This window comes from Oncorhynchus mykiss, chromosome 5 (genome assembly GCF_057628025.1).
Source record: "Oncorhynchus mykiss isolate SJ-2025 chromosome 5, ASM5762802v1, whole genome shotgun sequence".
In the NCBI taxonomy this organism is placed as follows: Eukaryota; Metazoa; Chordata; class Actinopteri; order Salmoniformes; family Salmonidae; genus Oncorhynchus; species Oncorhynchus mykiss.
Window position 1 is genome coordinate 84,506,994 of NC_143026.1, and position 13,097 is coordinate 84,520,090.

At 41.2% G+C, this 13,097-nt stretch overlaps 1 protein-coding gene across 3 annotated transcripts in view; it reads right to left on the reverse strand.

Moving 5' to 3' along the window:
* Nucleotides 1-1,300: 1,300 nt before the first annotated feature.
* The window catches only part of adcyap1r1b (ADCYAP receptor type Ib), a 67,087-nt gene continuing 55,290 nt past the window's right edge, over nucleotides 1,301-13,097 (reverse strand). Inside the window, 4 exon segments of one of the 3 annotated variants that reach the window (NM_001124641.1) lie at nucleotides 1,301-1,387; nucleotides 9,990-10,330; nucleotides 10,474-10,515; nucleotides 10,730-10,859. In NM_001124641.1, the coding sequence (NP_001118113.1) occupies nucleotides 10,142-10,330; nucleotides 10,474-10,515; nucleotides 10,730-10,859 (361 nt within the window). In that variant the 3' untranslated portion in view covers nucleotides 1,301-1,387; nucleotides 9,990-10,141. 3 annotated transcript variants of the gene reach the window in all.

A 13,097-nucleotide genomic window follows, 5' to 3' on the forward strand; every position in this document is an offset into this window, starting at 1 on the left:
ACATATAGCCATTACACATCTTAATTATTTAATTTTGAACATGTTAATATTTTGTATCATATACACATATATGTAGGTACTAGGTTTATGGTGTAACAACATTTAGTTGTATAATAAAATGAGTAAATTAATAAAATATAATAAAACTTGCATTTCAATAGAATTATATCAATTGTATATCAATTTATTGACAAATTGCAAAAATGTGTTGTTACATACTTCGTGTACTATCAATACTTTTTAGGGAAAGGACATTTTATTGACAGACGGATATGTCAAGAGGTTGCAACTGTACAGTATGTGTATGTTTTCAGATATTTGTATTGTGTAGTTGGGAAAATGTACAGGTTCTGGATTATCTTGTCTGTTTATTTCTTGGTGTCAATAGTTGCATCTCTCCACAAGGGAGCACTGTAGAATCATATTTTATGGGGGCCATTTTAGTACCTTTCCAGAAGATAAACAAATCAGTAAATGGGTACTGTACATGGTTAAAGTATTCAGTGTATATATACATGAAACACTATATTAAAAAGCCATTCATGCTTTGGAGCTTGTGACCTCCTATGTGAATCTGTGATTGTGGGAAAAGGAGGTTATGTCTCAGATGATGACCTCTGGTACCTTTACCATGTACTACTGGTCTGTGTTGCTCATATATGCATCTGACATGTAAGGCAATCATCCTGTGTATTCATATCATGAATTATATCAATTATAATATGTCATTTTTTGTGGAATATGATAAGCATACTATGCTAAGATATCCTGCACTTTGATTAATTTGATATAAAAAAAAAGCTGTATACTCTATTATAACATGGGCTGCATAATATATTAGTGTGCATGCTTCTTTGTTGGGTTCAAATTGTGACAAGAACATGGAACTGATCTGAACTGAACAAGACTTGTATTGACTGTGAGACTAAGCTACTGAAATGGATGCAGCACTTTGACTTGTAAACTGCTTTTGTGGTATTTTGGAGTTGAGATGGTGTAATATTCACATCTGTGTGTGAATTGTGTTCTCTCTCTTCTGAAGCTGTAAAAAACTGAAAACTCTTTCCCCCCTAACAGGTCCCTGGCCACAACATTACTGAACATTTCTGATGTGATGCTGTTTATTTAGAGGGCTAGCCTGGTGCCTGATCTGTTTGTGCTGTTTTGCCAACTCCTATCGTCATGTCATGTTTGGCATGACACTGGACATACGAGTTGGCAAAAAAGCACAATCAGATCTGGCACCAGGCTAATACAGGGCTGTACTATAAGTCCAAATAACAAACACACATACACAACATCAATGAGTCAACAAGTCCAAAACATTTATTACGACTTAAAGTCAATAATACAATATTAATGTACAAAACCTCTTTATTACAGGGGTAGGTAACCCTGGTCCTGGAGGGCCACAGGCACTTCATGTTTTTGATTTAACCAACCTGGAAGACCAGGTATGTTGAATTTAGGCAATTACTGAACTGATCAATTAGCTCAGTTGGTCCAGCGTGGTGCCTAGATGGATCAAAATCCTGCTGTACCTGCGGCACACCAAGAACAGGGTTTCCTACCCCTGTTTTAATATATACATCAAAACAAGAAGACATTTATACAGCGCAGCGGTGAAACAGAAGATGAAACATGAGTTTAAAAAGAGCCTGAAGAAGGCAGCGGTGAAACAGAAGAGAAAACATGAGTTTAAAAAGAGCCTGAAGCAGGCAGCGGTGAAACAGAAGAGAAAACATGAGTTTAAAAAGAGCCTGAAGCAGGCAGCGGTCAGGTCACCAGAATTATGGCATATTACATTTCAATTCAAACTGAAATTCTTAATTCCATTTGTTTTTCATTAAAAAGCATTGAGAAAATGTTTTGTTTACTTCCGGCATTGACTGAATTGAAATGTAATTGAGCCCAACCCTTCAGACCACAGATACAACAGTTACATTACATTCAGCCATCACTGTACAGTACCTTTGTCCTGGGCTATGTTAGGTAGGCAAATGTGGAACGTTGCAGATAGAAATGTCATGAAGAGAGCTGATGTGAGTCCTTACATTACTTAACATTTCAGAGTGACATGTTTGTTCTACATGATGTTCCACAACATGGTGCCCTGCTGAACACAGCCCTGTTGTCTCTTTTCCATCCAAAACAGAGCCAGCTTTCTAAATGTCATCTTGTGATGGTTGGAAACTATAAAAGGTATTGGCTATTTATTTAGAAATGTAGTATGGCAATTACACTCATGTCAAAGGACTCTAAAACGTATTAACATTCAAATGAAATTGAATGAACAGGGTGGTTCTGACTAGGCCCGATCATAAATGTTTTAAAATGCCCCTTCTTATTGACAATTGACCAGCAACTCTGTTGTCAAACAGAAAAATATTATTCACAGTTTAGTGGATGGCTTTCTAACCCTATGCCCCTTTCTGGTTAAATAGTTTAAAATAATTATTCACTATTGAACACCATTGTATTTTTCTTCCTTGGAGCTGCTTTTTCCTTGAAATTGCTGACTACATGATCAGAATGCAGTAAAACGGATGTCACACTTACAATTCCCTCAGGATTCTGTGAACTGTTTAAGAACATGTCTATAAAAGGTTCCATCATCTCCCAGTAAGATTTCATCTGCAGAATAATCAACACAGCTTGGGGAAAAGGATCAAACCATCAAGAGATGCATGCATCAGTCTACAAGAGATTATAGGCAGCAATACAATATGCTTCATATTTGAACAATCACTATCACCAAAATAATACTAAAATGATAACAACCACGGAGCAAAATTCTAATGACTGCTAATATTCACTTTGCACCACGGACGACTCCATCTACGAGATACTGTCTTACACAATGACACGGCAGAATTCAGTTGACCATTTATAAGCCACAATGGTAGACTACACATATTTGTAAACCACAGTCTCCATCCCAAATGCTACCCAATTCCCTATTTAGTGCAGAACTTTTTCCCTATGGGCCTTGGTCAAAAGTAGTACACTATTCAAGGATTGGAGAAAAGGGTGCAATTTGGGACACATCTAAACTACTGTACATGTATGTAGATAACTACTTCATTGTTCATTATAACAACAGATTTAATAAACAATATACTGTATTCTCAGAATGATTACATCTCTAATTGACATCACATTGACCGGCGATATAAGGCTGTGTATTGTTTAATATTTCATAACATAATTACTCTTGAAAATGTATATTCATACTCTTAAAATTGGCTCATGACATGCTGAGACTGTCATTATGGTTTTAATAAGGAACTCCTGCTAAACATTCAACTTGGTGTGGGAACCAAAAGCAGATCATCTCTTTCTGATTGTCCAACCTGTTTCACAGTGAAACATGGACACCTTTTGGCCATCTGTATTCGCACACGCATGGATGGACCCATATTAAAGGCCAGTGTAAAGCATCTCAAGAGTAGGACTGCTAAAGACAGGTCCAGACTGAAGAAAAACACAGCACATTACTGCTTTCTGTCTGCCCTCCTTGCCATTCTTCTTCATCTGAACCAGCTTCTTTAATGAACAACGGGAAACTATTCCTAACAGGAAGTTTTGTGTTTCTGATCAGATAGTACTGTTAAAGAGCTGTGCTTTTTCAGGTGGGCTGGGGAGTTGTGGAGTCATCAACTGTTCATCAAGCGTTTGACACGCTAACACACTGTTTACAGATATGCATTGTTGCATTATCTATAGTTTATAGTATATAAATAAAATAATATGACAAAACGTTTTTTTTTTTCCGTTTCAGTTTGAGAATAAAGGCAATTATTCGTACTGTATGTGACCAAACCAAATTGAGAATATATATATATATATATATATATATATATATATATATATATACAGTTTTTTGTCTTTCTCTCCCGTTTAAAAGCACCGCATTTGCCTGCAGTCACAAACGGTGCACAGTAACTTAATTAAATCAACCAGTATCCCATTATTTTGATATACAAAAAATAGTATGAGTATAAAGGACTGAATGCTGCAAAATAGAACAGAGTCAATCATACCTATTATTGTGTAATGATATAGATAGACCATAGTAGATATTTACTCAAAATAAAAGTGGCTTATTTCAAAAGGTCATCGGTCGTAGGTTATAGGTCGTAGGTTAAAGTTCATAGGTTATGCCCATCTTAAACCAGAAATGAGCTCTAGGTACTTCAAAGGCCTCCAGGTTAATAAAATACTGATTCAGTGTAACATCATAAAAGCACTTTTGTTGACCACATGTTTTTACATACTTTGCAGTTTCGTTTAAAAAATAATGTCTAAAAAAATCTCTCAGATTAACAGAAATACTTGCCGTTTTGTGCATAAAGGCACTTTGGAGACTAAAGTATACTAGGAGAGATTAACATGGGATTAGGATTAACATGGGATTATAATATAGAATAATAATAGTTAAATCAGACCAAAGGATCAAATCTGTAGTGACATCAGTTGCAAAGCTTTTACTCAGCCTTTGCAAATGTATACGGCCGTGAAACTCAGTGTGGAGTCTAGTGTTCATCTTTGGAATGAGAGAAATACCCCAAAATAATACTTTTTTAAAAACACAATTCAGGAAGGTGTTTATCAAACCTCAATGTGGTAAAATACTTTCTGTCGGTCTAAGTTATCTATTTAGTTAAATATACAAATTGAAGCTAGCTGAGAGACTGCTGAAGAAACTAGGGTAAAATCTAGATTGGACTGCATTGCCTTTTCAGCATCAGGTACAGTAATAATCTCACAAAACAATTGTAAACAGATTCAAAAGAAGAAAGAAAAATACAATTCATGCAGACATTGTAACACAGTTATACATTGAACTCACGATACCCATTCATGAGTAAGTTGTCATTGACATTTTCTGTACTACCGGCTGTTTAAAACTAGTGGCACTATCAATCCTCTCCCGAAATGAACCAAGGCATCTTGTCATCATAAGCAATGCTAAGATTTAAAGAGGTTTGGTGTGTAATGGTCGTAGTTGGCAAATCTTAGCATTGTTCATCCTTCTAAAATAGATGACCATCTTACCTTAACGCAGGTTTGATTTTTGGCATTTCATTCCTCATTATTGAACTGTAGAAAATATACCTTTCACATAAATACTGGTTTTACCCATGTCATCTGTCTTCCTCAGAAGAATCCCACTGGGCACAGACGTCAATTCAACGTCTATTCCACTTTGGTTCAACATAATTTCATTGAAATTACATGGAAACAACATTGATTCAATGTGTGCCCAGTGGGAAGAATTCCTCTATCTCTAGTAACAGTGGTACATATAGCAAGGAGGAAGTGACATCATCATCTTCCTGTCACTCCACCAATCACAGCTTACACAGGTAAAGGTGACACGTACCATTGGCTGACACATAGCCGCTGACGTCATATACGGTCATACAAAGCACTATGATGCTCTACTTCTGGTGGTGGTTGACTATTATCTTCATATTTTAAGAGACATTGTTTCTACTGTTGGTCCATTAATTATTTATTTTGCCTTGATCCTGGCTTGAGTCTCCAGGCCTGAATAGTATCCCATGATGCAGTGTGTTAGCCTCCATTTTGTGTCCTTTCACTGTTCATTATTTTACAGTAACCTCACATGATCATTCTCCCTCTACCATAGACTTAGATAGACAACACTAGTGCCCAAAAGTATTTTTTAGCATGGGCAGTGCCATTGAGGACTCACCATTTTTAAGTAGTCAACTGGGTGGAACTTCCTATGGGTTAAGAAAGGATCCCATAATTCTATCCAGTTCATCAGGAGGGATCAGCCAATTAATTATTCTTGTGAGCAAACATTCCAGAACTGCAGGTGGCAGTAAATAGGCAACATTTATACCTGTTCAAATAATAGTCCAGACCACAGTATGCACCTTTTTAGTTTGTTTGCCAACTCATAGAAGTAGTAAATTAATAAAGTGACTACTTCAAACTGGACATGGTCTCAATGGTGTTGCCTTTTCTCTCACAGATGCCATAGTGGGACAAATACAAAGATGCAATGTCTATCTAAATCTATGCCCTCTACAAACAGGCACACACTTGCAACCTGATTGGTCAGCTGATAAATATTTACATTAGGTCAGTCTGTCTCGATTGGCCGGTTTGTTGCTTCTCCTGTACAGGACGTGTAAAGCTTATTTCAGAGTCAAACAGACTCAGTGGCGCGATAGTCCGGCCACAGACTTAGTAACGTGATAGTCCGGCATCTCGTTGTGACATACAGTAGCTACATGACTCTGAGACCACAATTCGCATGGGAATGGTCAGCCGAACGCGCACCTTGCCAAAATTTCCAACCAACGTGCTCTGCTGAGAATTCAAAAAGTATGAAAGCCAACGGTCCAATATTCTAGAACACTGCTGTGCGTACACATGCACATTTTGGACTCTGATAGAGGGTTTGTGGTTTTGTTACTGCTCCGTAATTGAGTTGCCATAACAACAACAATACCCAGAACAACAAAACACAGTCTTAACTTGAGTCTGCAACAAGCTGAAAGACAGACTGAGGAAAGAGAGGAGGAGGAGTTGTTAAATACCTATTGTCATTCTTCGGACATGATGATATGATTGCAATGACCGGTGGTATTACATGGATGTTCCAGCAGCACTGAAGTGGTCCAGCTATTCTGCTCTACGTGATAAACGGGGGGAGGCTTTTTGACATAACACCATGATGATATGTACAGACCATTAACCATGCTTTTCCTTCATAGCCTTCTGCCTTCCTTGTAAAGATCCTTGTCTGATGGCTTCTGAATGGTGATTGACATTCACTGCTAGGCCACTACCACTGACGGTGGTTTGCTCCATGATGGAGACACTGTAGTTGTAACAGTTTAAAGGTGGATTCACCTACAACTGCTCGTGAACAGGTGCTGCTGGTGAGGTGTTAGGTGTTCTGTTCCTGTCTGGTAGAGTTGGGTTTTAATGTTGGAGTAGGTTAAGTCAGGGTTGGCTGGGATAGTTTACATAGTGATAGGCTGGTTTGGATAGAAATAGGAGTCAGGTTAGTTTAGGTATGGATGAGTTGGATTGCTAAGGACTAGGTGTTGGGTTAGGTTGGATAGTGGTGGGTTGGGGTTTGGTTAGGAATAGGAATAGGTGTTGGGTTAGGTTGGATAGTGGTGGGTTGGGGTTTGGTTAGGAATAGGAATAGGTGTTGGGTTAGGTTGGATAGTGGTGGGTTGGGGTTTGGTTAGGAATAGGAATAGGTGTTGGGTTAGGTTGGATAGGGCTAGGGGTTGGGTTAGTTTGGATAGGGCTAGGGGTTGTGTTAGTTTGGATTGTATTGGGTTGGGTTAGTTTGAATAGGGCTAGGGGTTGGGTTAGTTTGGAGTGTACCGGGTTGCTTAGTTTGAATAGGGCTAGGGGTTGGGTTAGTTTGGATTGTATTGGATAGGTTGGTTTGGATGGGGCTAGGGGTTGGGTTAGTTTGGATTGTATTGGGTTGGGTTAGTTTGTATAGGGCTAGTGGTTGGGTTAGTTTGGATTGGGCTAGGGGCTGGGTTAGTTTGGATAGGGGTTGGGTTGGTTTGAATAGGGTTAGGGGTTGGGTTAGTTTGGATTGGGCTAGGCGTTGGGTTAGTTTGAATAGGGTTAGGGGTTGGGTTAGTTTGGATTGGGCTAGGGGTTGGGTTAGTTTGGATAGGGCTAGGGGTTGGGTTTGTTTGAATATGGTTAGGGGTTGGGTTAGTTTGGATTGTATTGGGTACGTTAGTTTAGATAGGGCTAGGGGTTGGGTTAGTTTGGATAGGGCTAGGGGTTGGGTTAGTTTGGATTTGTATTGGGTTGGTTGATTTAGATTGGGCTAAGGGTTGGTTAGTTTGGATAGGGCTAGGGGTTGGGTTATTTTGGATAGGGCTAGGGGTTTGTTAAGTTTGGATTGGATTGGGTTGGTTAGTTTGGTTGGGGTTAGGGGTTGGGTTAGTTTAGATAGGGCTAGGGGTTAAGTTAGTTTGGATAGGGCTAGGGGTTTGGTTAGTTTGTAGATGGCTAGGGGTTGGGTTAGATTGGATTGTATTGGTAGGTTAGTTTGAATAGGGTTCGGGGTTGGGTTCGTTTAGATTGTATTGGTTAGGTTAGTTTGGATAGGGATAGGGATTGGTATAGTTTGGATAGGGCTAGGGGTTGGGTTAGTTTGTATTGTATTGGGTAGGTTAGTTTGGATAGGGGTTGGGTTAGTTTGGATAGGGCTAGGGGTTGGGTTAGTTTGGATTGTATTGGGTAGGTTAGTTTGAATAGGGCTTGGGGTTGGGTTAGTTTGGATTGTATTGGGTAGGTTAGTTTGAATAGGGCTAGGGGTTGGGTTAGTTTGGATTGTATTGGATAGGTTGGTTTGGATGGGGCTAGGGGTTGGGTTAGTTTGTATTGTATTGGGTAGGTTAGTTTGAATAGGGCTAGGGGTTGGGTTAGTTTGGATTGTATTGGATAGGTTAGTTTAGATAGGGGTAGGGGTTGGGTTAGTTTGAATAGGGCTTGGGGTTGGGTTAGTTTGGATTGTATTGGGTAGGTTAGTTTGAATAGGGCTAGGGGTTGGGTTAGTTTGAATAGTGTTAGGGGTTGGGTTAGTTTGGATAGGGCTAGGGGTTGGGTTAGTTTGGATAGGGCTAGGGGTTGGGTTAGTTTGGATTGTATTGGGTAGGTTAGTTTGAATAGGGTTTAGGGTTGGGTTCGTTTGAATTGTATTTGGTAGGTTTTTTATAGGGCTAGGGGTTGGGTTACTTTGGATAGGGCTAGGGGTTGGGTTAGTTTGTATTGTATTGGGTAGGTTAGTTTGGATAGGGTTAGGGGTTGGGTTAGTTTGAATAGGGCTAGGGGTTGGGTTAGTTTGTATTGTATTGGGTACGTTAGTTTGGATAGGGTTAGGGGTTGGGTTAGTTTGAATAGGGCTAGGGGTTGGGTTAGTTTGGATAGGGCTAGGGGTTGGTTAGTTTGGATAGGGCTAGGGGTTGGGTTAGTTTGGATAGGGCTAGGGGTTGGTTAGTTTGGATAGGGCTAGGGGTTGGTTAGTTTGGATAGGGCTAGGGGTTGGTTAGTTTGGATAGGGCTAGGGGTTGGGTTAGTTTGGATAGGGCTAGGGGTTGGTTAGTTTGTATTGTATTAGGTTGGTTAGTTTGGATAGGGCTAGGGGTTGGGTTAGTTTGGATTGGGTTAGTGGTTGGGTTAGTTTGGATAGGGCTAGGGGTTGGTTAGTTTGGATAGGGCTAGGGGTTGGGTTAGTTTGGATAGGGCTAGGGGTTGGGTTAGTTTGGATTGGGTTAGGGGTTGGGTTAGTTTGGATAGGGTTAGGGGTTGGGTTAGTTTGGATTGGGCTAGGGGTTGGGTTAGTTTGGATTGGGTTAGGGGTTGGGTTAGTTTGGATAGGGTTAGGGGTTGGGTTAGTTTGGATTGGGCTAGGGGTTGGGTTAGTTTGGATTGTATTGGGTACGTTAGTTTGGATTGGGCTAGGGGTGGGTTAGTTTGGATTGTATTGGGTACGTTAGTTTGGATTGGGCTAGGGGTGGGTTAGTTTGTATTGTATTGGGTACGTTAGTTTGGATTGGGCTAGGGGTGGGTTAGTTTGGATTGTATTGGGTACGTTAGTTTGGATTGGGCTAGGGGTGGGTTAGTTTGGATTGTATTGGGTATGTTAGTTTGGATTGGGCTAGGGATTGGGCTTGTTTAGGTGTGATTGATTCGCCATGGCTTTATTAGGGTTGAGTTGTTGATCCAGTTCGTTATATGAAGGGCTCAGTTGGGCTTTTGGGTGCAGTGCAGTTAGGAGGGTCCGGGATGCGTTCTCCAGAGTCCAGGATCAGGGTTGTGTCAGGGTACGGGTTGGTTGTCTCTGGGTATGGGTTGGTGGTGTCTGGATATGGGTTGGGGAAAGGGTATGGGTTGGTGAGGCTGGTCACTGGTAGTGGTCCGTGGTTGGGTGTGGGTATAGGGGTGAGGTTGGGTGTAGGGGTGAGGTTGGTCATAGTATCAGGTCCAGTGTGGAAGTGGCTGATGGGTCTTGGTGTAGGGGTGATAGAAGTAGTAGTAGTGGTAGTAGTAGTAGTAGTAGTGGTGGTCTCTCCCTGGCTCTGGTCCTGGGCTTCACCGTTGAAGTTCAGGTGGCTTAGGTGGCTGGCGACTCGACCTGTAGGCTGGACATGCGGATCTGAGAGCTGCTCTTGCTGAGGATGGAGAGCTGCGTTCCCCCGTTCACCCCACTGCTGGCCAACGAAGGGTGCCGGTGCTTCAGGTCCACAGCAAAGTACCTGTTCACCGTCCAGCTGCGCCATTTCCTCTTGATCTCCGACTGCACCTTCAGGGAGATACTTCACAAGGTCATTATTAATGGACCTCGCTGGAAAGACTCAGCATGCCTCTCTCTCTCGATCTCCATATAGAGATGCTGTATTTATCAGTGCCTAAAGCAACAAGTGGTTGGTTTAAAAGAGAGCTTACCTCTCCATTCAGAAAGCAGTAGAGAACAGCCACAACGAAGCCCTACATGGACACAAAGAACACAAGCAGAGAAAACTGTCTTTCAGGTATGCACAGGAATGTACATTGTCACACATCAGAAAGCACATTCACACACGCAGACACACACACGCAGACACACACCCGCAGACACACACCCGCAGACACACACACACACACACACACACACACACACACACACACACACACACACACACACACACACACACACACACACCTGGAAGGAGCCTAGGCCTAGCTCAAACACCAGCCTCTCCCTCTTGCTGACGTCTTCGGGTGAGAAGGCGAACACAGTATAGTGGATCCCAAACAGAGGGATCAAGAGCAGGGTGGAACGCGCCAGACGCCTGCCAATCAAACAACACAACACATATTACAGTGGACCAACATACTCATGACATCATCAACAGTGGGTCACTAGATTCAGACATCATCAACAGTGGACCAACATTTTCATGACTAGGAATTAACATGGGTAACCGGGATCCCGGGACTGTCCCAGGAACACTCCTCACATTTTCCCCCAAAATTAAAAGATAAGCCCCGGGAAATTACAACATTTTCCCCCAATGTGGCACTAATGGCACTACAGTTAACCCCCAACAACAACTGCTCCCCAGGTGCCTATGACGTGGACATCAATTAAGGCAGAGGGGTTGGGTTCAGAAGGGTTGGGTTAAATGAGGAACACACATTTCGGTTGACGCAATTCAGTTGTACAACTGACTAGGTGTCCTTTCCCTTTCATGTGCAGCATCAGATTAGCAAAACATTTAATAGCACACTATCCAAACAGGTTATATCATGGAAGCCTTGAGCCTAGATTATGTACTTCACACAAAGTCGTCATAAATTCAAAGCTCACGTATGATTGACACTGCCGGGCTGCACACGCAACCCGAATCTAGTCAATAAACCCTACAGGAAACCCCTACAGTAGACCTACAGGCTAGACGAGCTGTCATTGTGAATCTTCAGACAGTCACACATTTGATAGGCCTATGCACAATTCACTACATAGACAACTCTGTCACAGACATGACGTTTGTTAACAATTCAGAGGCATTAGGGAAAATTCTAGCCAAGGCTATTTTCCTATCCAGTCCCAATCCCACTGAAACCCAAAATCCTGTCTCGCATGACAGTTCCTCATTTTATTCTGTAATCCATAGGTCGCACAATAAAAGCATGTCTCTTGCCAATGCATGTCGAAATAGCGATATAACATTTAGGGATGCACGATAAATCGGTGAACATATCGGAATTGCCTGATATAATCTAAAAATGCCAACATCGGTATAGGACCGATGTGTAGTTTAACGCCGATGTGAAAAACCCATGTCAAAGCTGACGTGCATACTTATATAAGTAGGGACATGACGTAATGACGCCACATAAAATGATGCGCTACACGTGCAACACAGCATTCCTAATCCACAATGTCTGCTGTGTGGATCGAGCAGTCAACAAGTTGAGCAGTTATTTGAAAGAGCAAGAACATTTTAGTTTAGACAAGTCAAAGGTGAAATCCATTAAAGCCAAGATAATGGAATTCATTGCCCTTGACAATCAACTGTTCTCTTTGGTGGGTGATGTTGGTTTCGCGATTGGTCGAGCACCGGTACACACTAACGTTACCAAGTGCGCTATTGTTCAGATGTTGCCCTACTGGAGCTACACATTAATAGCTTCACTGCTATTAGCTTCACGACATTCTATGGAACGCATGACATTGTCACACTCTGACCATTATTTGCGTTCTTTGTTTCTATGTTTTGTTTGGTCAGGGTGTGATATGAGTGGGCATTCTATGTTGCATGTCTAGTTAGTCTGTTTCTATGTGTTTTGGCCTGATATGGTTCTCAATCAGTGGCAGGTGTTTGTCGTTGTCTCTGATTGGGAACCATATTTAGGTAGCCTGTTTTGCATTGTGGTTCGTGGGTTATTGCCTATTTGATGTTGCATGTTAGCACTCAGTTTCTATCGAAGTCACGTTTGTCTGGTTAGTTTGTTTTGTTTGTTTAGTGTACTTCGTGTTTTTTTAAACTATAATTAAAAGTATGTATTCACACCACGCTGCACTTTGGTCACCTCAATACGACGATCGTGACAGACATTTTATGGAACGCATGACATTCTATGGTCTTTGCATGTCAAAAAAGATACACATCAAATAACAGTGTTTGACAATAACACTATTTAACGCGTTAAATAAGCTTTTAATTTGACACGTCAAATAACACAGTTCTATTATAGAATGTTGTGTGTTCTGAATTTGCACGTGCAAGCCAAGCGCCACCACTACTATCAGTAGCACTGTCAAAGCTGTACAAAAAAAGTCTGGAAACAAGCAAACACCGAACGATGTGTTTACAATACAGTGTTGGTAATAAAGCATTATTGGTTCAACCGCAACTTCTGGGGTAGCTAACTAGCTTTAGCTTGGTCCCTAGCTAGCACCAATACAACCAGCCTGAAAACAATGACCAGTATAAACTGCAGTAATTTTCACTATTCTTAGCAATGATTTAGGAATCCTTGTGGGTAAGTATTAGCTAGGCAGCCACTTGTTTTTCTCCTATTGA